General features: G+C 52.1%; 1 protein-coding gene across 2 annotated transcripts in view; it reads left to right on the top strand.

Moving 5' to 3' along the window:
* Positions 1–468: 468 nt before the first annotated feature.
* The window catches only part of RIMS3 (regulating synaptic membrane exocytosis 3), a 39,264-nt gene continuing 14,154 nt past the window's right edge, over positions 469–25,578 (top strand). The window contains exons 1-3 of one of the 2 annotated variants that reach the window (XM_036351080.1): positions 469–758; positions 17,290–17,466; positions 21,805–22,052. In XM_036351080.1, coding sequence (XP_036206973.1) covers positions 21,836–22,052 — 217 coding nt within the window. In that variant the 5' untranslated portion in view covers positions 469–758; positions 17,290–17,466; positions 21,805–21,835. The remainder of the gene's footprint in view (positions 759–17,289; positions 17,467–21,804; positions 22,053–25,578) is intronic. The other variant, XM_036351079.1, reaches the window with a different exon arrangement.

Genomic DNA, 25,578 nt, shown 5'->3' on the forward strand with positions numbered 1-25,578 from the left:
TCATAGCAGGCACTTGGGCAAGTCTTCTCCTCTCCGGGCCTCAGTTTTTCCATCTGTAAATTGGGTTTGATGCTTGTAAGCCACTTCCTCCTTCTCTCATCGTCTGACCGTTACTGGGTCTGGTTCAGGGTGGGACAGGGGTACCGCGGTGCCATTGAGGTACCCCAAAGAAAAGGAAGGTTGAGAAAGAGCTAAACGAGGTTGTGGTGGAGAGGAGGGTAAGGTATGAGGTGGGAGTGTCCGAGGGATGTAGAGAGGCTTGAGGCATCTTCTATACCCGCCCCCTTAGAGGCCTTACTAGCTTAGGTGGCCTTCAACCTGGCAAACCCAGACTCCCTGGATTCCACTAGGCCCCGCCCACCATTAAATCCAGACCGGTTGACCCCGCCCTCCCCGTGGCCCCACCCGCCTTATGCCCCGCCCCCAATAGGCCCCGCCTCCCTCTTCGCCTCCCGCCAGCCCGGGCTTGGGCTTTGCACCCGGCGGTGGCTGAGAATCTTGGTGGCTGCGGAGCCGGCAGCGCAGGCAGACGGAGCAGAGCTGCCCGGCCCGGTGGCAGGCGATGCCCCCGTGAGCTTCTCTCGCCGCCCCGCCCCGCCCCGCGCCCCTACCCCCGCTGAGTCCTCCGCCTGCCCGGGACCGGGCCGCGCCTACCGCCGGGTCCGCGGGGCGGGGTCCCAGGGCAGCACCTGCCCCGCCTTTCAGAGCCTTCTTGGCCACCGGAGACCCCTCCCTGTATGGACCCCAGCCCCACCCTGGTAAGTCGGTAGGCCTTGTGCGCCTGGAAGTGGACGTGGGGAGAGGGCTGCAGAGGTCTGAGGGACCACCCGGGCGGGGGGAGGGGGGTTCCAGCCGGGAGGCGCCACGTAGGGATGTGAGCTTGCACGGTCTGGGGGGCGAAAGCCGGGGAGGAGGTGGGATGAGCACAGTGTGTGTGATGGCTCTGGGATGGGGGCTCAGGTATAAGAGGGGAGCATAGGGCATTTGGGGAAGCCTGGAAATGCAGTAGGGGGCTCCAGAGTCTTGAGTTTTTTGCTGAAGCTGGGAGCATCTGGGGCCCTGGTCTTCAACAGCATTGCCTCGCATGGCATTTTTGGAAAGTGTTTAAAATTCCTCCTGGAAAGGGAGCTGGATGGCAGCCTGCCTTCCTCCCTCCTGCCTGTGCCCTGGTTGAGAAGCAGCCACTCTTTCCTCCCAGTGAGACACCATTGTGGTGCCTAGAGGACCCCCCAGTCTATGAAAGAAAAAGGGTAGTGCTCACCCCAGTCCTAGGGTGGAAGAGAGGGCTTCTGGGAAGCTGGGAAAGGCAGTTGGTCCACAGTGGGAAGTCCAGGGTTTGGGGAAGCTTGGCAAAACCCTTGGTGAGCAACCTGGGCACTCTCACTCAGGGGAAGGTATCTTCACTGGCTGGCCTCCAGGCTACCTGGGCCCACGCCCACATCACTTTCTCTGGACAACCCAACCCTGAGGAGTGGGTTACTTCCCAGTATCCTGGGCCTGGAAACCTAGGAAGGACCCATAGCTCCCGTGGTCCTGGATGGGGTGGGCAAGGCCATACTCAAGGCCAGAGAACAAGGGGTGGTGGCTGGCACGACCACCTGGGAGCTGTTTGGAGGTGGTCCTATGGGCTGGGGTGTTGTCTGGGTGTGGAGAGGAAGCCTGCTGCCCCTTTGGTCCTGTCTTCTGCCCATGATGACATAAGTCTATGGTCCTTGGGTTTAGGGACTGAAGTGGTGGGGAGAGGGCCTTTCTGGGCTAGGCCTGGTCACCAAGAGGTTAACTAGCAAGTCCCACAGTTGCTAGCAGCCACCAATTAGTCTGTAATCAGGCAGCTGCCAACTGTCCCTGGGGGTATGTGGGCAACCTAATGGGGCATTCTCTTGGGGGAAATAGGGGGGTTGAGGAAGGGGTCTGTGAAATCTGTGTTTAAACCAAGTACACGTGGCCTTCAGAGCCTATTTAGGATCCACAGACCCCTTCCCTGCCCTCTGTGCCAGGCTACCTGGTTCGGGATCTCCAGCCCTGGGGTTTGAAACTGACCACTCTCTTCAGGCTATGAAGCCCAGAGTTGGGCAAACTTGGCTTCAAACCCAGGCTGTGCCACTTTCTGGCTATGTGCTATTCAGGAAATCACTTCCTTTCTCTAAGCCTCCTTCAGTAAAACAGACCCACCTTCTAAGTCTGCTGGGAGGAGTAAATAAAATGGTGGCTTTAAGCTGCTTAGCACGGTGCCTGGAACTCAGGGAAGCTCCCTGAGTATGATAACTGCTGAACTCAGGAGTAACTCCTGTGCCAAGGACTTGACAGGACAGGCAGGCAGGAGTCAGGTGCTGAGGACCCAGCAGGGACCAAGGTCCCTGCCTCAGGGCATGTGCTCTCCTGGGAGCACTGTCTCTGTCTTATTATCTTTCCCTCCCATCTTGCTCACAGACACTTCTGGCCTCTGGACATTAATTGGATTTTACTCTGCAGAACCCAGGGTTGAGCTGCTCCTTTCTGGGCTCCCCCTATCCCTAACCGGGTGCTAAGCTCTGTGGGGTCTGTCAAGGGTCAGGGTGATGTCTGCTGCTGCACCAGCAGCTGGCCCTTTAAAGAGGGAAGAAAACAATTATTGGGCCTGGGCATTGCATCAGCTGGAGCCTGGAGGGTCCCTGGGGAGTAGGGGAGAGGTGGGAGGGGAGGGGGCAGGCTGGTGGTTGATTTCATTAGTGCCATGTGAGAACTCTCACCCCCCTCCCTCCCCCTCCACTCCCCAGCCGCAGCCTTCCCCACCTCCCCCCACCCCCAGGCAACAGTAGCAGCCCCAGCTATCCTGCCTTCCCCCACCCCAGGAGCAGCACCTCGGAGGACTCTATCTGTGTACCCCAAGCCTATGTTGTGGGCCCAGGCAGAGGGGGGTAAAGGGAGGTGTCTCTCACACTGGCCTTTTGCTGACTGGGGGTGTAGGATGTGCTTCCTGTACCTGCACTTTGCTGACAATGGGGGTGTCTTCCCCCATTAGTGTTTGGCTGACCTGGGGTGGGTATTTCTCCTACAATGGCATTTTGTTGACCCAGGGGAGGAGTGATTTCTACACTGGCCTCTACACTGGTGTTTTGCTGACCCAACAGAGGAGCTGTGCTGCCTGGGGCCAGGGCGGGGGTGGGGGGGGGGCGGGGGTGAACTGAGGGGCATGGGTGAGGAACAATTGCTCTGAGGTTGGAGGTGAGCTGGCTGGGAACAGTAAGTCACAGGGGCAGAAAGGACACCAGATACTTAGACAGTCCTGGTTCAAATGTGGCGTCCTCCACTCCCAGGCTCTGTTACCATTCCAGGCAAGTGGTCTCAAGCACTTGGTGAGCAACCTGGGAAATAGGAATAATTTACACCCAGACTGCCCCACCCCCATATGGAAGGTTCTTGAGGGATTAAATGTACTAACTGGAGGCACAGCACCCAGCCCCGAGCTGGCAGGTGGGGGCTGCATACTGTATGATGATTCTCTTCCCTTTGCAAGTTTGGGCTCCTCACACTTCGGGCTCAAGATGCCTGGACAAGAAAAGGACAGTTGGGGAGGAGTGGAGAGCAGGGGAGAGAGTGCAGAGCCCCCCCTGCCTTTGTTGCAGAGGGTTACATTCAGATACCTGATGTACCAAGTCCTATGAGCCAGGCAGGCCCTGCCTCCGGGTGCCTGCATTCTAGCCAGGAAACAGCCCAGAGCAGATGATGTGTGTTGAAAGGGGGGGAGTTCAGGAATCCTAGGGTGACAAGGAGTTGAGACAAAGAAGTGATGAGGAAAGGGAATGTTGTGTGGTACAGCCTTGGTGTGGTGGGGAGGGGGATGACAATGGTGGAGAGAGTAGAGAGGGGGCAGGTGTCAACACAGCCAGGCCAGAACTCCCTGGTCTAGCAGCATATAAAGACTTGGGAACAGCCCTGAGGCCAAGGGCGGTCTCTGAACAGTTTTAAGCAGAGGAGACAGGGGTCTGATTTCCAGAGAGTGTGGGCGGGGGTCTACGGCCCTCAGGCACAACCTTCTCAGGAGTGACCTTTTGCCTTCTCCTACCCCTTTCCCTTTGCAGCAGCCCTGGTGCCCAGGGAGCTGGTTGTTTATGTGGCTCATCCCAGGAGGGAGGGGACCAGTCCCAGTCCCTCCAGTTCCCTCCCTCAGTTCCCTCCCTCGGGGTCTTGTTGACGAAGTTCATCCCCTCGGGGTCAGGTTCTCCTGACCTCCCTGTGGAGCCAGAGGGCACTGGGCAGGGCTTTGGAGCCAACTACCCTATGTTCACGTTCCAGCTGGAAGGCACACCCAGTCTCTGAACTCCAATGTCCTGACTCTAAAAGGGGATTGATGTTATCTCTCTATGGGAAGGATACAATGAAATTCCAGATGGAAAGCAGGAAACCATTTCAGTTGTCAGCTGGCATTTTTACTCTATTGCATGAAGGTTGACACCTACTTGGGCCAGGCCCAGGCCCGGGGCTGGCTGGGTGCAAGGACGGGGCTGGTTTCATGAGTCTCTGGTTGCACAGGAAGGATCCCACTTAGAAGGATCCCACACTTGCCTTAATATTCTGCTGTCTTAATAATTCTTAATAATTTAAAAATTCTTAATAATTTTGAACAAGGAGTCCCGCATTTTGGTTTAGCACTGGGCCCTGCATTATACAGCCCCACAAGTTGGGTAGGAATAGGCAGGGAGGGACACCGGCCTGCAAATAGTTCCGTAGTGGAGGAGGCATAAGGTGGAGGACATGACTAACTGTCCCAAAGTGGGTGTGATGTTAATAATAGTAACATTTATTTAGTGCTTACTGTGTGCTAGGTTCTCTGCTAAGCCCGTTACATGCTCATCTTCACACAGCCCGATGAGGTAGGTACTACTGTTATTTCTGTTGTGTAGATGAGGACAGTGTAGATGAGGACAGTGAGGTTACGTTTCCTGGCCAAAGTCACACAGCCATCCAGAGGCAGAGCTGGGATTCAAACCCAGGTTGTTGGACCACAGAGCGCATGCCTGGATCAGGGAAGTCGTCAACTAGGAAGAGGGGCTCCCTGAGCTAGGTCTGAAGGATAACTTGGACTTCGCCAAGGAGGAAGATGCGGTGGGGAAGGGAGGGCTGTCTCAGCTGGGAAGTGCCTGTGCTGAGGCGTCATGCTTGGCCAGGAAAGGTGGGACCAAAGCCAGATGCCTCCCAGGCCTGAGCAAAGTACCCTTTGGATTTCATGGTTCTGATTTTCTAAGCCCAGAACTCCCGGTCACTCTGCCCCCGGGCCCTGCTGCTACCATGATTTCTCAGAGCTACCCAGGCCCTTTTCTTACTCTATTGCACACTCTACCCCACCACCAGGTAATCTCATTTACTCTACTGACTTTATCTCTTCTGGGCTCAAGACTTGCAGTTATAACTGCTTCCTGGGCCACATTTAGATGTGACACAATCAACCTCAGGTCCCAACCTAGGTCCACAGCTCCATCTGCAGGCACCTGCTCTGCCTCCAGTGTCCCCAGCTCTTCTCTGCCACCACCTCCCACCCACTTGCTCAAGCTGGAAAGCTGGAAGTTCTCCTGGACACCTCACCCCCACATCCCACAGCCAATCCTCAGCAAGTCCTATTGGTTCTGAATATCTTAGGAATCTGTCATCCCTCTCCCTGCCCCACCCGCTCCTTCCAGACCACCATTAACCCTCACCTGGACCACTGTGACAGCCTCCTAAGCTGCTCACCTGATGTTTCTGTTCTTGCCTCGCTTCATTTCACTTTTCACACTGTGATCTTCTAAACATAAATGTTTATATCATTTCCCTGCTTAAGACCCTTCCAAGACTGCTTGGAATAAAAGCCGATCTCTGACGTCATTTACAAGGCCTTGCGTGATCTGGTCCTTGCCGATCTTTTTGTATCATCTTGCACGATTATCCCTCTCCCTCAGCTGCAGGACTTCACACATGTCCCCTCACCCTGAAATGCACTCCTCCTCTGGTGCCCTGCCTGTTCCTCCTTATCCTGTAGATACCAGCTCAAACACCAGTTCCGCTGCAAAGCCTGAAAACCGGAAACTGAACACCGTCCTGCTCCACGGGACCTCGTTCTTCTCCATGACACTCATTACACTTGAATTGCTTTTGCCTTGTCTCTCTTTCTTGCTAGACTGTGAACTCCACGGGGTCAGGAGTCCTGATTTGCCTAGCCCCGGCACATAGTAGGTACGCAGTGAGTTGTTCAGTGAATGAAGGAATAGGTGAGTCATTGCTTAGCAAACTCACTGACCTCTCAGCATCCCTCCTGGCCTGCCTTCTGCAGCCCTTTCTCATTACAGCCACAGAGCCATCTTTCTAAAACACAGAGCTGACCCTGTCACCCCCTGCTACTTAAAATACTTCCGGTAGCTCCCCATTCCGGTAGCTTCTTAGCATGGTGTTCAAAGCCCTTTGTGATCTGCGAGACTCCAGCCTCATCTCCCCTGTCCCCCACCACACTTTGAACTCCTGGCAGTTCCTCTAACACAGCAGGCTGTTCTATGCCTCTGTGCCTCAGCACTTGCTGTTCCTCTGCCTGTAATGCCTCCCCACCCCTGTGTTGTCTCCCTGGAGAAAGTCCTTTATTCTTCAAAACCAGCTCAGCTGCCACCTTTGCAGTGAAGCCTCTGAGGAACCCTCCCGGCCCTCCCCAGGCAGACTTAGCCCTCCTCCCTCGGCCGCATCTGTACTGTGTCTGCATCTCTCCCTCCTGTCCCCTGTTAAACCGAGCTCCCCCCATGCAGGCACCATGATTATTTTACTTCAGGATTGATCATCTTTGGTTCTCTAGCTACCAGCTTCTTCCCTGCCTTAATTAGGTCTTTGCTTGTATATAGAAACTCACTCAAGCCAGCTTCAGTCATACAGAGGGTTTATTATGAGGATATAAGGGATTCCTGGGAACTGAGGGCCAGAAAAAGCATTAGCCTTTGGGAAGTGGGACCAGTAGGCTAGGAAAAATGAAAGCAACCTTATTGTCTGCCTTTACCTTTCTGTCTCCACAGGCTAGGTTTTCGCTGCTTTTCCAGACACAGGGCTACCTATAGTTCCTGTATTGTGCCCCTCGGTTCCAGCCACTTTCAGGACTTGACAGATACAAGCCCAAACTTGCAGAAGATCAGATTGGCTCTGAGTGGGTCAGGTGCTCACCCTGGTCCAATCAATGGCAGCCTGCTGGGAAGGATGACAAAGTCAGACATGCAACCATGTCTCTTAACTTCCTCAGAGATAGTGGGGGTCTTTGCTATCAGGGAACATATTTCTGCTAGAATCCTTAGCGTGCCAGGGTGGGCCTGGCCCCCTGCCTTCCATCTGAACAGCAGCTGGAGGAAACAGACTGGGCATTGTGACTTATAGGGGAGTCTTTACCTGGGGCAGCAGTGCCCAGGCAGACTCTGAAGAACATGTCAAAGGCCTGAGCAGAGACAGAGGGAGTTGAGATCTTGAATTTTGGAGTGGCGACAGAGGGAGGAGGAGGGCATGAGCAATCGGACTGTTCTCCTACCAAAACAGTCACATTTATCCTCTAAGACTAAGATCAGTTTCTTTCCTCAGTGAAGAACCATGCCAGGCCTGCTCCCTCTTCCCCACTCAGTTATTCTTTGCCTGTATTAATTCTATTCTTTGTACTTCTCTAGTAATAAATACTTTGGAGCACTTTGTGCCGGACATTATGCACATGCATTATTTCATTTAATCTTCATGCCCTATAATGGGTATAATAATACCCATTTTGCAGACAATGGAACTCAGGTTCAGAGAGGTGACATTTGCAGGCTAGGGACACACAGCAGTGTGATGCCAGAGTAAAAACTCTTAATGTCTCTTAACTTCAGCTGCTTATACACTTGCCTGTTTGCCTTTCGGGATTGTGAGAGCCTCAGATACCAGGCAGATACCAGGATCCATCCTCCCTCTGTGCCCAGCATCAATCAGTTCAGAGCAAGGGCCCCTGAATGTGGGACAGACGGATGCAGGTAGAGCAGAAAGTGCATCGGGGTGGAAGTTGAGAGTCACCTACTCGCAGGCCTACCCCGTGTAGCTGTGTGACTCTGGATAAGTCTCAACCTTTTGAAGCCTCAACTTTCTCATTAAAAAATGGGCATGATAATTCCTGATGCAAGTCTGGTATTGGGAGTTGGGTGTAAGGACAGTTTGTAAATAGGAAAGAGCTGAGCACTTTCTAAGGATTGTCATTACCAGAATGGGTTGTGGCAATGGAGTGCCAGCTGGTCACTGTGCCCAAACTCCTGCAGGAGGCAGACAAGGCTGGAGCTTCCCAGTGTGGTGAGTGGGACCTGAGAGGACTTTCCGTGGCTCGTGGACCTGCCATTCCATGGCATTGGCTCACATAGTGAGAAAGTGGGTTCCCTTTCAACTTTATCAAATCCAAGGTTGTCGCCAGGAGAAAGTGTCATGTAGTGCTGGTGTGTCTTTACCAACTTTCCAATGCTGGCTGCCCTCCGCTTTGTAACAAAGAGATTTTGACTGGCAGCTCAATTAGCTAAAATTAAATAATACCGCTTTGTTAATACTGTATTTATTTTACTGCCATTTTCTAGTTATTAAAAGTGATATTGGCTCTCTATTTACAGTGGTAACACTAAGTTTCTAATTAAAGTAAATGCTTTTAAGTTAAAAGTGTAAATTTGAAGAAAATAATGAACACCTCAGGAGTATGTAGAGACCATGGAGGGGGGCACACAGTGTTCTGCAGATAACGCAAAATCGGGATGTGGTACAGGGGATGGCAGAGTTGAGGACCGTTGTCTAGATCAGTGGTCGGCAAACTGCGGCTCGCGAGCCACATGCGGCTCTTTGGCCCCTTGAGTGTGGCTCTTCCACAAAATACAGACTTCTGTGCATGGGCCATGAAGTTTCAATCGCACTGTACATGTGTGCCCGCACGTGGTATTTTGTGGAAGAGCCACACTCAAGGGGCCAAAGAGCCGCATGTGGCTCGTGAGCCGCAGTTTGCCGACCTCTGGCCTAGATAATCTGGAAGGTGCCTGCCACCTCTCCCTCACCCCCTGCTGCGCCAGCCTGCAGCCCTCCCCTCGCCCTGTGCTCTGGCTTGGCTTTCTTTCAGAGAATCCTGCCATGATTGTGCCTGCAGACAGGAGAATTTGTGCCACTGCTCCCTCAGCCTGCTTGGGGGGCTCTTGGAGTTGAGGTGTCTGGATGGGGGTAGGATGCCCCCTGGTCTGAATCAGGCCTTGGGCACTCCTGGGGGAACAGGTGTTGCAGGCTTAACAGTCTCCTGGTCTCCATGCACAACACAGGTCTCAGGACCTCCCAAAGGCTGGAGTCCCAGGGAGCAGTAAGGCTGTCCCCAGAGCTTCATGCCCAGAGCTTGGTGCCTAGAGACAGAGAAGTCAAGAGGATTTGGGGTCTCAAAGGTCCCTGTTCACCTGCCCCACCTCTGTGCTGCTGACTGCCTGCTCCTGAGGATTGAGCATTGACCCTGGGAGGCCCCAGGGTTTATCCACAGGGCCCAACAGCTGCCTGTCCCCGCCCCAGTCCCATGTTCGCAGTGGGAGCTCAGGCCTGGGCTCCGGGAGGGGGCAGGGGCCTTGTAGTGCAGGGCATGTGCTTACTAGTATATATTCAAGGTGAATGTCTGAGGGTCTCCGTGAAGGCATATTGTATGTGCATGTGTATGTGTGTGAAAGAGTTTAAGTTTGTATGTATATGTGCGTGTGATGTGTGTGTCTGAGGTGAATGTAGCTCTGGATGACATGTCTGGGGGTCTCCGTGAGAGATATTGTAGGTGTGTGTGTGTGTGTGTGCATGGGCGCGTGTGTGGGCTGTGTGATGTGTGTGTCTGTGGTAGAGGCATCTTTGGGTCCTGTGTCTGAGGTTCTCCATGCATGAGTTTTTGTGCAGTGTGTGTGGCAGGGTGTCTCATGTGTCTGTGTGTGATGTGCACATGGGTCTGTGGCGAATGTATCTCCATGTAGTGTGTATGTAAGGCATATTTGTGCGTGTGTGTGTGTGTGTGTGTGTGTGTGTGTGTGTGTGTAGGTTCGTTGCTTGCTGGGTGCGGTGTGCCTGTTGTTTTGTGTATGCCGTCGTCTTTGTACAGTGTGTCTGGCTATGTGGTGTATCTGAGTGGCTGCTTGAAGGTGTGTGCTGTGCACGTGGGTCTTTGTGCCCTGGAAAGGGACGTGGTGGGAGGGAGCAGAGAGGTGTTGGGAAAATGGGAGTACATTGTCTGCTTGGGCTGGGTCTGCGGGTGTGCTGAGTTCCCAAGGAGGGTCCCCAGAGCTGGTGGCAGGCGCAGGCGGCGCCTTCCAGCTTGGCGTGAAGCTAGTAACCCGAGCCCCTACCCCCATGAAATATTGATCAGGCCTAGCGGCGCCCCAGCAATTAAAAAAAAAAAAAAGACGGGTAGCACAGGAGCGAGCCACGGCTGGCTGCTGTCCTTGGTGCTGCTGTGTCTCCCCACGGGGGCTTCAGAGCTCAGACTGGGGCGGGGCTGGGAGGCAGAGAAACTTTCCCATCCACCGGCGCCCTCAGCCAGGGCTGGGGGCGTGGGGAGTTGGAGGAGGCCTGCCTCCGAGGATCAGCTAGCCTGTCTGTTAACTCCACCACCTCATCTAGGAGGAGCAGGGACCAAATGGGTATTGTGTTGAGATCCAGGATTCCCAGGGCTAGGATGACCACCTCAGTGGTCGGCAAACTCATTAGTCAACAGAGCCAAATATCAACAGTACAACGATTGAAATTTCTTTGGAGAGCCAAATTTTTTAAACTTAAACTATATAGGTAGGTACATTGTTATTAACTTAATTAGGGTACTCCTAGGGCTTAGGAAGAGCCACACTCAAGGGGCCAAAGAGCCGCACGTAGCTCGCGAGCCACAGTTTGCCAACCACGGACCCAGCTGGATTTGCTTGGGATAGTCCTAGTTTACACCTGTGGTCCTTGTGTGATTGTTAGTAGTGTCTCTGCTCACTCTCCTAGTGGACTGATAAAGTACATACTCCCCGTAAATAAGGCTTTGTTCCGAAGGCCTCTTCCCCCACCTTCCCTGCCCTCCCCTGGGGGAGGGGTTCTGTAGCTGCCTGGGTGTGACTCTGTCCTGTGTGTGCTTTTGGCTGGAGGGATTGTCCTTTTGAGTTTGGGCTGAGCCAGAATAAGTGCTTGGGGGCCCCAGGACCCTTCGGATCCTCCTGCAGCCTGATCCCAGGGGATCTAGCCCCTTTCTATAACCATCCAAAGTCTTCTTTCCATTCAAGCTGTGCGCATTTTCAGGCCTGGACTTCCCCTGCTCCTAAGAGAGAGTAAGGGTGCTCCCCGGCCTCCCTCCTGCATCCTGGGCTGGGCTGGGCTGGGCAGGCATTGGTCCCAGTGTCAGGGCGCAGTGGGGTCTCCAGGTTGGCCATCTGTGTACTCATGCATCTTCTCTGAGTTCCCACACTTTTAACCACTGATTCTCCACCCTTCAATGGATTTCATTTTCCTCCTAACTCTGGGCATTATCTCTGGCCCTTTCCTCACTCTATATACCCTTCTCTGGGCGTTCTCCTTCCTTCCGTATCCTAGTTTTCCCTCTGGAGAACATACCCAAAACCTGCTCACGCACATTGCCCTTCTGAGCTCCAGTGCATCTGCTTACCAGCCCAACGCCTCCGTGTGGGAGTTGCAGTATTACCTCAGACTTATCATATCTAAAATGGGGACTCATCTTCCCCTTAAGCCAACTTTTTCCTCCGGGGCCTCAGGCTCTGCTGACGGCACCTCTCAGTTCCCACCCTTCCTGTAAATCATTTTGGATTCTGGTTTTTCCCCTCTCCCCAATCTTGTCCCATCACTAACTCCAGGTAGCCCCCAAGCCCTCCCGTGACTCCTGGTCATCTTTTCCTCGACACCTGCACTATGAAGAAGTGCAGCCCTTCTTACCGGCCTCCTGACTGCTCTTCCTGCTGTCAGGCTTTCTTCTGATTCTGCACTCAGTGCCAGATTGATTTCTGTAAGACACTGCATCTAAGTCATGTCAGATTTCACTCCCTCCAGGATTAAAGCCAAGCCTCTCAGCCCTCATTCGGAGCCCGTCATTGGCTGTTCCCAGCCTACCTTTCCAGCCCTCTCTTCACAGTTGTACTTACTTCCCATGCCAACTGCACCAGTCTCTGAACCTAAAGTTTTCTCTCTGGATCTTCCCAGGTAGTTCCCACCTCTTTCCTGCCACCTCTACCTCCCCAGACCCCCCTTATCTTTTGAGGTGCTCTGCAGTGCTTTGCCCCGTGATGTCTTCTCTGGTCTCCCCACCCGGAAGAGTTCACTCCTTCTGCAGAACAACCAGAGAATGTTATCTTTATCTCTCAGTGCCCCGAGAGCTTGTAAGAAATGCAGGATCCCACGTTCCACCTGTGGCCCATGGAATCAGAATCTGCATGTCAACAACACGCCCAGGTGACTCACGTGCACATTTAAATTTGAGAGGCACTGGGCTGTGCATTCACGGAGGGGAGGAGCTTACTTTTGTTTGGGAGTGTCTTTGGCTAGGGCTGGTGGCCTTATCAAGTGACAAGTCTAGCAGCCCTGTCAGGTGCCAGGTGCCACATCTGGCCCGATCCCACCAGCTCTGAGAGGCAGTGGGTAACAGACACCTCTGAGATAACAGACGCTATGAGAAGCATGCATAGTCTGCCTGGATCCTTTCCGCCTGGAACCTGTGTTTCACAAGTCCCCAGAGCTCGAACTCGGTAAATCTGATGCCGGAAAGCACTCTGGTGACATAAAGAAGAATCAATTAATCAATAAAAAAGCAGTTATCAAGCATAAAGCAGAACTTTTCCCTCTTAACAAAATGCACAGTGGTATAAATGCCTGTTATTTTAATGTACATTTCGCAAATAAAAATATGTAATTAGTTTTTTCTTGACGATAACATTAATACCGTTTCTAAAGAGGTAACTTTAAAAAACATAGTATGTCACATGAAGGAAATAAAAATGAATTACAATTCTACTACTCAGTTATAAATACAGTTAATTTCATATTTATTTTAGGTCACCATTCAGTCATTCATCAAATATTTACAGAGCCCTACTATATGCCAGATCTGTGCCAGGCACTGGGGATTTAGGATTGAGAAGACGAAGTGGCTCCTATTTCTAAGCAGCTCACAGCCAGGGGGTGGGGGTGGGGGGTGTGGGAGGCAGGCCCTGAACAAGTTAGGAATGACAGTGTGTTAGTTTCCTAGGGCAGCTGTAACAAAGTGCAGTAGACTAGATGGCTTAAACAACATACGTTTATTTTCTCACAATCCTGGAGACTATAGAGTCCAAAATCCAGGTGTTGGCTAGGTTGGCTCCTTCTGAGAGCTCTGAGGGACACTCTGTTCCATGGTTCTCTCCAGGATTTGGGTGACAGCCTTGGCTTGTTGCTGCATCATCTAGTCTCTGCCTCCATTGTCAATGCTTTCTCCCTAGATATCTCTGTCTTCACATGGCCAGCTTCTTTTTTACATATATATATATAATATGTTTTTATTGATTTCAGAGAGAGGAAGGGAGAGGAAGAGAGAGATAGAAACATCGATGTGAGAGAGAAACATCAATTGGCTGCCTCCTGCATGCCCCCCTACTAGGGACCAAGCCTGCAACCCGGGCATGAGCCCTGACCAGGAATCAAACTGGCAACCTGGTACATGGGACAATGCTCAACCAACTGAGCCACACTGGCCGGGCCATGGCAAGCTTCTTATAAGGACATTGTTCATATTGGATTACAAATCCACTGTACTCCAGAATGATCTCAACCTAATTAATCAGATCTAATCAGATCTGCAATGACCCTATTCTGAGGTCATACTCTGAGATACCAGGGTTAGGGCCTCAACATATCTTTTGTGTGGCGACACAATGCAACCCACAACAGGCAGGGACAGTACAGAGTCTAGGGGAGCATGACATGGGACTCACCTCATCTGGGGAGACTCTCCTAGGAAATGACATTCAAACTGGGACTGAGCAATGCGGAGGGATCAGCCAGGCCCAGGCAGTGCAGCAGACATCGGGGCCTCAGAGCAGGAGGGTGGAGGCAGGCTGGAGAAGAGCACTCCAGGCAGACTGTTGACAAAGGCATGAAAAGAAGGCCAGTGGAATACAGAGGAGGGGCAAGAGCACGGGGTGAGTTGGGTCACTTGGCCCGTAGGCCTTGGTGAGGGGTTTTTACTTTCTCCTGAAGGCAGTGGGGAGCTACGGGAGGCTGTCACACAGGAGTGATTCATTCTGCTTTGTGAGCTGTTGCTTCACAAGACTGAGCTGTCTGAGGGCTTGTTCCTCCCTGTCCCTGTCTCTGAGGGTAGATGCATGGCCAAGCCCGAGCAACCCCTGGCCTGAGGGGGGCAGGCAAGCCCTGCCCTCAGGAACCTCGTTCCCAACAGGACACAGGGCTCACCCAGCTCTGAGTCTGCCTCACTATGTATGTCCTGAGTCCTTGGAGTCTGGGGAACACAGGTTTGGGCCTGGCCACTCCACACCCTGCCCTGCTATGAGAACTGTGTCTGAGAATGTGTCCAGGGCAAGTGCATGACCCATGTGGGTCCCTGAGGCCAGAGACCCTGATGCTGGGGGAGACCGGGGGTTAGGTCTCGCAGGGGCCATCTCTTTAGCACCCTGCTCTCCTCAAGGGATGTCTGGATATTGCCTTCCCGTGCAGGGCGCAGCCTATCTTATGCTCAGTCCATCCCTTACCACACCCTCAGAGGGCTGCCCCTTTACTGTGTGTGATGGGGTGGGCCAGGCTGGGTGGAGAAGAAGTGGGTCAGTTCGGTAGCCATGGTGACAGCAGCTGCTCCCTGCCAGCCTTCTCATCTCCTCACCACAAACCTCACCGATGAGCTCCTTTGTCCGGCCTGCTGGGATGGGGGCCAGGTGGGTGAGATTGGGGGCTGGAGCGCGGGCATGTGTGTGTGTGTGTGTGTGTGTGTGTGTGTGTGTGTGTGTATGTGTTCAAGCTCACACAAGCACCAGCTTAGAGCTGGTGTGTGTGCCTTGACCAAGGGAACCCACAGATCCAGGTAAGACACTTCCTGGGAACCTGCCCTCTAAAGGGATAGAGCTCTTTCTGTGTCTTTGGGCTGGAGAGGGCCAAGGGGAGGATGTGTGTGTGTGTGTGTGTGTGTGTGTGTGTGTGTGTGTAGATGTGGTTGTGTGAAGGCCTGTGGCTATCAGTGTGGCTCCTTCTGTGTGCCTTTGTTTGTGTGTGCGCACGTTTTAAATATACTTTTATTGATTTCAGAGAGGAAGGGAGAGGGAGAGACAGATAGAAGCATCAGTGTTGAGAGAGAATCATTGATCGACTGCCTTCTGTATGCTCCCTACTGGGGATCGAGCTCACAACCTGGGCATGTGCCCCAACCAGGGATTGAACCATGACCTCCTGATTCATAGGTCAATGCTCAACCACTGAGCCATGCTGGCCAGGCTGTGTGCCTTTGTGTGGCTGAGTATTTTAAAGGTATGTGCATGTGATTGTGTCTTTAAGTGTGTATCACCTGTGTGGGCCTGTATGGCCTGTGATCACAAATTTGAAACTCTGTGCCCTGTCTCTCCCGGTGTGTGTGTGTGTGTGTGTGTGTGTGTGTGTGTGTGTGTGTGTGTGAGTGTGAGAGAGAGAGAGAGAGAGAGAGAGAGAGAGAGAGAGAGAGAGAGAGGGCGCCTGCTTGGGGGGAGATAACGGTTAGACAATCAGGAGAAGAGCGGGCACAGTGTTCCCCACTCAGGCTGGGTGTGCTCCTTCAGCCCAGCCTTCCTCTCCACCACGAACCAGCCCTCTCACCCACCAGTATGTCCCTGAAGGGGAAAGGAAATTCTAGAAACAAGGGAACTCCTCTCCCCTTCTGTGGATGCAGGCACTGACCTCTGACATGGGCAGAGAGGCATGGGTGATGTAGTGCGCAGCCCTGGCACTGGATTGGGGTTGGGGCAGGGGTCTCAAATGCCAGGTCCAGCATCCAGCGAGGGCCCAGGCATGAAGATGCTGGCAAAGGAGAGCACAGCCTCACATGGCAGCTCCCACTCCACTGAGAGGCACAGGGACCCAGCGCTTCCACACTCGGGAAGCACCCAGAGCTGGAGTGGGAGGTGACCCTGTTGGTCTCTGAGCCTCCTCATGAAGTGGTTGCATCTGGTGTGTAATCCAGACCCATAAGCACTAACACCTGTGCAGTTCTTTGCTGTTTACAAAGGCACCCTTATGAGTAGTAATAATGTAACTGACCAAGTGAGCATTTAACACGGACCAATCCTTATTTTATAATATTTCAGCTAAGAATCCTAAGGCTGTCATTATTATTCCCACTTTAGAGATGAGGAAGGGTAGGCTCAGGAGGTTTGTTAAGGAAATGTCCCTGTGTCATACAGCTTATAAATGGCAGTTCTAGGTTTTGAACTAAGTCTGTCTGCCTCCAAAACCTGGGTTTTTTGTGTTTTGTTGTTGTTGTTGATTGTTTTTTAATGTGTTTTTATTGATTTTTGAGAGGAAGGGACAGGGAGAGAGAGATAGAAACATCAATGATGAGAGAGAATCATCGATTGGCCATCTCCTTCACACCCCCTACTGGGGATTGAGCTCGAAATCCGGGCATGTGCCCTCAACCGGAATCAAACCCAGGACCCTTCCGTCCACAGGTCGACACTCTATCCACTGAGCCAAACCAGCCTGGGTTTGTAATCACTATGCTTTCCTGCTCCTCATGATCTCACCTGCTCCCCAGTCCAGCCTGGGAGTCCAGCTGGGTCCAGGTGGCCAGTAGGTGCATTGTATAGACGAGGAGATGGAGGTTCAGAGAAGCTGAGTGACTTGCTTAGGGTCACATGGCTAGGGGTGGAGTCAGGAGTCCCCACCCTCTGCTCCCCACCTGACCTACCCTCAACATTCCTGACTGCTGGGCAAGTTACAGAGTGTCTGGGGAGGAACACAGACCCCATTAGTCAGGGGGAGGACGGAGGAAGGGAGAATAGGATCTAGAGCTGATTAACATGAGTCCTCCATGTATTAGAAGTCTTAAAGTTGTGGGTGGAGCTTCAGCTCCAGCAGCTTGATATGAAAGGTTCCTAAAGGCCTGGAGGGAGGGTGGCGTGGTGGGAGAGGGGAGGACCCAGGAGTTTGGACAGTTTTATGAAGGAGGAAACAGAATGAGAGTTGAAACGGTTTGCTTGAGGTCATACAGCTATGTCCAAAGTCTGTCTTTTTACTCCACGAGCTTCTGGAAGCCCTTGAAGACAGATGTCTTCTCTAGTCCCTCCTCTAAGCTCTCCTCTTTCCTTCCAGAGTCTTATCACATCACCTCCTCCTGGGAGCTACCCTGATTGCCTTCACCTCCTTTCTTGAAAACTGGTGTCCCAGAAGAAGTTAACAGAAGCCTCCTGTCAATGCCCTAGGGGAGTGCTGCTGGGAGGGGCACAGCCCCCTGTGATGTGGAACACCACGCGCAGAGTCATCAGTTTGGTGAGTTTGGGTTTTCTTTAAGGTGAGTGGTGAGGAGGGCATCTGACAGGTGATGTGGAATCTAGGAGTTAGGAGCCTTGGGTTGGAGCTCTGATTTGTCACCAACTTTCTGGGACTGGGTGTGTCTCCCGTTCTGGACCTTGATCTCCAACTTCGCAAAATGAAAGGCTCAGGATGGAAAAAGGACGCAAATCAGTTTCAACTCCTGAGCTCATTCTCATCGGCTGGGTACTCAGACCTTGGCCAAACATCAAGGGCCGGGAAGAAAACAAGGCTTGTTCGGTGGGGAACTGGGACGGTACTTGCTAGTGTGGGGCTTTGGCGGGAGTTGGAGCAGCAGCCAGGGCAGCAGCTTCCTCCAGAGCAGCAGTCACCAACCGAAAGGCGAGTCTGAGCTGTAGTTGTAGATGCAGCTGTAGCCACAGAGCAGGGTCAGCAGGGAGAACTTGACAGCAAGGCCCCCTGATCCAATGAGATCCAGGGACAACTCCCTTGGGGTGCCCTAAACTGGGCTGGGAAAGGAGAGTCCTGCTCAGAGGTAGGAATTGTTGAAGTGATTTCTGTGGAAAGGATGTCATTCAATCAGCAATCTTTTAAACCACCAGAACGTGAGGTTCTGTGTTCTGTATCCTTCCGGCCCCCTCTGCCTGCTGCCCTTTTCCTATCCCTGTAGCCTGATGGCTCAGGGGTTGCTATGCAGTAGGACTTCCTTCTTCATAGGGGCCAGGTGGCCAGCTCTGTCTGTCTCTCTGTCTTGTCCTTCTTGAGCTGGACTGGCTGCCATAGAAGCAACTAGAGCCCCGTCCTGAGCCGGCCCCTGCATGTGTGCTCACAGACTCCGCCCTCCAGGCACTCATCAGCTCTCAGGCCCCTGGGTGGTTAAAGCTGAGAATGTGGCTCTGGAGGGTGCAGAGTCCTGGATGTCAAGCCATCCATTTGTTGGTGCCATGGATTATTCATGAGGAAATATGAGTCCCTGGGTTGGCAGGGTCAGGAATTTTGTCCCTTACCCTCTTACCTGCTCGTCCCCTGGGAGTGGTGTACTTGAGTGTCCTGTAGTATGGCTGCTCTGGGGCAGTTTTCTCAAAGAGCCCAGAGATTCAGGGCAAAGCCCACATGTTGGGGTGGGTTCTGGGTTGAAGGGGCAGGGGCTGCAGAGTGTGTCTGACTCTTTGTGGAAACCGGAGTCCTGGGTTCGAGTGCAGGCCTTGCCACTTCTTAGCTGAGTGGGATGAGCTAGGCCTCCACATCTCTGAGAGCCAGTTTTCTCATCTGCAACATGGAGATAACCACACGCCTAACAAAGACTGTCAAGAGCAAGTTGGGCTTACGCTGTAGCAGATTCAAAGTGTCAGATAAGCGCTCTCCCACCATCCACCAAAAGGCCGTGCAGATGCCCCAAAACACACCCCAACTGGCACTAGAATTGGAAAGTAAAGAGAAGAGATCATCATAGGCCCAAGTCCAGGGGACTTTCCATTAGCTGCAGTGTTGATGGGGGATGGATGGAGAAATATAATCCGGGGCTCTGCACATATCGCAGGGTGAGTGAGAACAGTCCAGACAGCCACAAAGAAGGCAAGACACGGCTTTGACTCATCCCCACTGGCAGCCCTAATTCCCAGCCCGCAGGAGCCACACCGACCGGAAGACCAGGCAGCCATTGCAGCTGCCTAGGATCTGTCTTCCTCGTTAGCTGGAGGGGTGCCTTCCCTTTCCCACCCCTTTCTTTGTGCTTTTGAAAATTTGGGTTTCCTCAGGGTGACAGACCTGAGGGCAGAGGGTCAAGCAAAGTGCCCCTGAGCCCTGGGATAGGGAGCTGCCCTGGGAAAAGCACTGTAGGCCGGGACAGAGCCTGGAGGACTGGGCGCAGAGCATGCTAGAGCCGCCTCCTCTCCAACACTCGGCCTGGGCATCGGACTTTCGGCCAAGTCCTAGGGCTGATACCAGAGATCCCATCTCTGTACAACACAGAGCCAAAGATGCCTGCCGCCTGGCCCCCAGAATGGCTCCCAGGGCCCCCTGTCCTCTCCCCTACACTCATCAGAACCGCCCTGAAATACTTAATTGCATTATTAGCTGTTTACTATCTATCTCCTCCTGGAGTGGAGGCTTTGGGAGGGCAGGGTGAAGTTGGCCTGGCTCACTACTGTTTCTTTGGCACTCAACATAGGCCTTGGAAGTTTAAGGGCTCAAATATTTGTTGAATGCAGCTAAGGGGGAATCCATTTGTATACTTTAGAAAGGAAGTTAGCAATATATTCCAAGAATCAAAAAATGTTTGTGCCCTTGGTATCAGGTAGGATGCTTTTGGATGTAACAGAGAACCCTGATTCAAACTGACTTAAGCAAAAGAAAATACATTATCTCACATAACAGAAAGGCCAGCTTAGGGTGGCCCAAGGCCTTTTCTGTCTTTGTGCTGTGCTGCCCTCAGCACACTGGCTTTATCCTATGGCTGGGCCTTCCCTAGGGGAAGCAGGACACACATACACACACAGAGAGAAAGAGAGAGAGAGAGAGAGAGAGAGAGACCTCTACCTCTCTTGTAATCATGGAAACCAAATCTTTCCCTTAAATCAGATTAGGCCAACTTTGTCACATGGACCAGTAAGAGTTACCAAGGTGACTGACACTCATTGATTAGCTTAAACTAATCAAGGCGGGGTGGTGGGGTGGTACTGGATAAAACCGGTGTGTCAGGAAGCAGGGAGAGAGAATGGATGTTGGAGAAGCTACCAGCAGTGTCCACACCCCCTTAAACTAGTCACTCCATTTCTGGGAATCAATCGTAAGGAAATAAGCAGAAAAAAATCAATGTAGAAAGATGTTTATTGCTGTGTTGTTTAAAAGACAGGAGGGAAGGAAAGATGGGGATGGAGAAACAGAGAGAGAAAGAAGAAAATTGGAACTGATCTAAGAAGTAACTATATTGAAATGTTTCAGTTAATTATGCTGCCTCCATACAATGGGATGTTCGGGCATCAAAACATTTAAACATTAAGCCCTCCAGCCAGTGTGGCCCAGTGGTTGAGCATCGACCTATGAACCAGGTCACAGTTTGATTCCAGTTAGGGCACATGCCCGGATTGTGAGCTTGATCCCCAGTAGGGGGTATGCAGGAGATTAATGATTCTCTCTCACCATTGATGTTTCTCTCTCTCTCTCCCTCTCCCTTCCTCTCTAAAATCAATGAAAATATGTATTTTAAAAACATTTTTAAAAAACCATTTATTTAAAAAAATTATACAAAGTGTTAATGACATTGGGAAATGTTTGTGATATAAGGATAAATGAGAAATACCAGGATATAAAATTGTATTTGTAGTATGAATTCCATTATTTTTGTAGATGCATAGAAAAGAGATTGTGAGGAAATAGGTTAAAGAGCTTACAGTGGCTGCTGCCCAGTGGTGCAGTTGAGGGGGCCTCTTGCCTGCTTCTTCATACCCCTCTGTGCCCTCCCTTTCAAGCAGGAGGACCTCCTCGCAGCCCGCACAGGCTGGAGCCAGCTTTGCTCTCCCTGTTGTCATTATTGGCTGTGAATTAGCAATCACTAACACTTACTGAATGTTTACTCTATGCCTGATGCTGTTCCAGGCACTTTCACAGGCACCGATTTAATCCCTAGGACAATCCTATGAGGTAAGTGCTTGTACTTCTTGTTTTGCTGAAGTGTTCACCGAAACCCCGGGTTGCTGGTCCCAAGGTCACACAGCTAGTGTGTAGAGCAGCGGTTCTCAACCTGTGGGTCGCGACCCCTTTGGGGGTCGAACAACCCTTTCACAGGGGTCGCCTAAAACCATCAGAAAACACATATATAATTACATATTGTTTTTGTGATTAATCACTGTGCTTTAATTATGTTCAATTTGTAACAATAAAAATACATCCTGCATATCAAGATATTTACATTACGATTCATAACAGTTATGAAGTAGCAACGAAAATAATCTTATGGTTGGGGGTCACCACGACATGAGGAACTGTATTAAAGGGTCGCGGCATGAGGAAGGTTGAGAACCACTAGTGTAGAGGCCTTTGGAATTCAAGAGTGGGACATTTAACACCACAGCCTCTGCCTTTGCCACCAAACCCCGCTGCTTGCCAGGGTAGCCATTTAAACATTAAGCCCTCCAGCCAGGGTATGCTAATAAGAATAGTTTCATTTATTGAGCCAGACTCTGTGAACACTCTCTACATTTATTTGCTCATTGAAGCCTCACAACCTCAGAGAGGCCGGGTGATCTGCCCGAGGTCACACGGCTAAGTGGCGGCTGCAGTAGAGGGCCCAGGGGTCTGATGTGGGACCCCCTTTGTCTCTTTATCTCCCCATAGAGTTGCCTGAGGCTCTGCCGCCCCTGGGACCATGTTTAACGGGGAGCCAGACCCAGCCTCGGCTGCAGGCCCCAGGAATGTGGTTCGGAGCTCCAGCATCAGCAGTGAAATCTGTGGATCTCAGCAGGCCGGGCCCGGGACCGGGACCACCACTGCTAAGAAGCGTCGTAGCAGCCTCGGCGCCAAGATGGTGGCCATTGTGGGCCTGACCCAGTGGAGCAAGAGCACGCTCCAGCTCCCCCAGCCTGGTGAGGGGGCGTGGGGCACCAGGGCGGGGCGGGTCACCTTGTACCCAGGGACAAACACTTATGTAGTACTTACCACATACCAGGTGCTATTCTAGGTCCAGTACATGTCCTGACTCATTGAATCCTCATATAACGCTGTGAGGCATGTACTGAAGCACAGAGAAAGGAAGTAAGATGCCCCAAACTACATAGCTAGTAGGAGCATTCAAACCCCAGCATTTGGGCTTCTGAGTTCATGCTCCTAACCATTACCCTGTGCCACCTCCATGCACAAACTTACACATTATTCAGCATTTGTTTATTAAACAGCTGCTAGGTCCGGGCCCTCTGCTAAGTGTCACAACTTCAGAGGCACACACATCCCCACGATTCAGCCTCACGGATGATCTCTGAGTTTCCTAAGTACAAAGAGCCACACAAATGTAGTTACACAGTCACACACATACATTACAAAGTCACACGAGAGAGATACACACAAAGACACATGCCTTGCTTGGTTATACCTGGTTATATGAATAGTGCGCTCAGTTGCTTAAGCAAGCCACACCCTACTGGCAGGAAAGGACAAGATAGTCATTTACACTGTACATGGTCACACATAAAGCCAGTCATCATGCAATTCACACAAACACAGACAGACCCAGGTCACTGAAGTGTTCTCTCTCTCTCCTCTCTCTCTCCCTCTCTCCCTCTCTCCCTCTCTCCCTCTCTCCCTCTCTCTCAAATACACACACGGAGTCCATGGTCACAGAAACATGTCACACATGTGTACACCCATATCTCACAAAACCCCATATTCACACACTTTATCAGCTACATCCCGAAAAGTGTATTATACTTGCTCAGACGTCTAGTTATGGAATCCCAGTTATGCTCAGAGTGGAGGGCGACCCACCTTGTCACACACAGTCACACCTGGACCCTACATCACAGAGGAGCCAGCACTCTCCACCAAGACCTCCTCATTGTGTGGCATCAGCCCAGACACCAGCTGGTTGTGTATTAAAATCTCTTCCTGCTTATTTTTCTCAGAGTAACAACTTCCCTGAGAAACCTTCAAATAGGCAGCTGAATGGGGGCGGTGAGGGGGCGGGGGTGCCGGAGCATCCGGGGAGAATGCTCATCGAGAGTCCCAGTTGGGGCTGGGGGTGGGGGACTTTTCCAGGCCTTAAAATAGCTTTTTATAAAGCCCTCCACAGGAGCACGTGGGATGGTCTTTTCCAGCACGCAGGCTGTGATGTGGTTTCTGGCTCAGGGAAATGCTAAGTGAGAAGGGGGCTTGCGGTTATCAGTGCCCCAGTGCGGGCGGGCATGGCCCCTGTGAATGTCCACAGTGTAGGCCTGACACGAGGGAGTCAGGAAGAGGGGGCCTGGAGATCCAGGAGCTGGGCTGGGGCAGGACCAAGGGGGGCGTATTAAGGTTAGGAGGTTGAAGAGGTGTTGGGCCCCAGGAATCTGGCTTGAGAAGACCAAGCCCTGCTGATCTCCAACTGAGTCAGCTTCCGATCCAAAGGCTCCTTCGTGCCCAAAGCGATTTGGAGGATTGGTCTTTCGGGGCCAGGGCAGGCCTGAGTCACTAGGAGATAGTCCAGTGATCTGCCTGGGACTGTCCACCTACCTAGACTACCAGTCAGCAGGCAGGGATTGGAGTGGAGACCAAGGAGACCCCCAGCCTCGAGGGGAGATGAGTGATGATGGGGCTTCTGGATCACTTGTCCCTGTGGTAGGCAAGGGCACGGCTAAAGATCTGGGGCCTGAGCCAGGGGAATACACAGATGCCCTTCTAACTGAAGGTCTCTATGAATCATCCAGTCACCAAATGTCAGAGCAGGACAGGCCCCTTGAGTTCATCTAGTACAAGGTACTAATTTTATTGATAAAGCGTCAGAGCCGGAAGAAGGGACTGAAGGTGGCCTTTAGAACCACACCTTGTCATTTACTAGCTGGGGACTCAGGCAAGCGACTTCACCTCCTGAGTTTGCCACCTCGTTTGTAGAATAAGGACAATAATCTGTGCCTCAGAGTTTTCCGGGGGATTAAATGACATAGGAGATGCAAAGGCAACAGCCTTGTACATAGTAGACACTTAATAATGTTGCCGGTGTTATTATTATTTCCCACAGTTAACAGTAGGGCCAAAAAGCAAGTGAGATCTCTGGCTTTCACAGCCCCTTGCTTGTGGCATACCCCTCTCCCATCTGTAACTCCATGTCCCATTTTTTTCCTCCCAAGCCTTGGAGTTGTCAGTGTCCTAGCTTGGGTGGGAGAGTCTGGCTCCAGAGGGATGTATGGGGCTGACTCACCTTGGGAATCAGCTCTGGAAACTCTCTTCTGGGCAAAGATCCCAGCAGGGTATCTCCGGTTGCCCCAGGTGGGATGGCTCAGTTCCCTGCAGGGCTAGGCTGTGTGAAGCGGGGAAGAACTCCTGTCCTGGACCCAGTCTTCTGGGCTCTGGGTCTGCCTTCCCAGGGGCCTCCTTCCTCCTAGTTTATCCATACCCTGCATTGGCTCAAGCTCCGCCTACTCCCTCCTCTTTGTTTCAAAGCTTGGACTATTACACCAGCCTTCCCTCTAGTTCCCTGCCTCCTGCCTACCCCTTCAAGTTTATTTCTCACATTGCCATAGAGTAGCTTCTAAAAACTAATCTTGGCTTCAACTCCTCATGGGACCCTGGGAAAGACACTTTCCCTTTGAGCCTGTTTCCTCTGGAAAATGGAGCTAGAAGGGACTCTCTCCAAGCTTTCGTCTAGATCTAGCATTCTCTATGTTGTGGGAGCAGTGAATGGGGTAGGGTGAGAGCTTTGGGGTCTCAGGACACAGGTGGCTTCTGGCCTAGCCTTAGACTGGGTCCACACAGGCCATCCTGGGCTGTCCCGGCTCCTGCCCACATTGAGCTCTTTTCAGCACCTAGGACAGCAGCTCCTCATGGGCTCTGGGCTCTGAGTCAGGTAGGGAGAAGGCTCAGCATCATTCCAGGAGATGCCATGGAGTGCTGTTGGGAGCTGTGACTGCCTCTCCCTTGTATGCAGTGAGACAGATGGGACGGTTCCTGGAGTCTTTCAGTCTCCGGCAACCACAGAATTATTGCAAGCAATTTGCCCCGTTTCTCTGGAAAGAGGCTTTATAAAGTTACTCCCTGGGTCAACAGAGTTCAGGGACTGGACAGGTAAGAAACAGTAGAGAAATGTTCTCTAATGTTGCAAGACCTTTCTCCCCACCCAGAAGACACGGGACTTAGTCTCTGCTGAATCACATCTCAAATCAATGTGGAATTGGTGGAGAAGAGTGAGAAGTAGCACATCAGTAGACTGGGAGTCGGCCTTATGGATGTCTGGACCTCAAGCTCCCCATCTGGCAGGGGCAGGGGCAGGGGGCTAGCCAAGGTGTCACTAACATTTCAAGGATTCTGTGATTCCCTTACTAGGCATCACAGTGGATTGGACAGGTCTGATCAAAGAAGGGAAATTTTCTCCCAAGTGGGCCAAAGCTTTCCCAAGCTCTAGGAGAAGGGCACTGGGGTCATATG

The sequence above is a fragment of the Myotis myotis genome, unplaced genomic scaffold (assembly GCF_014108235.1).
Source record: "Myotis myotis isolate mMyoMyo1 unplaced genomic scaffold, mMyoMyo1.p scaffold_m19_p_2, whole genome shotgun sequence".
Lineage (NCBI taxonomy): Eukaryota > Metazoa > Chordata > Mammalia > Chiroptera > Vespertilionidae > Myotis > Myotis myotis.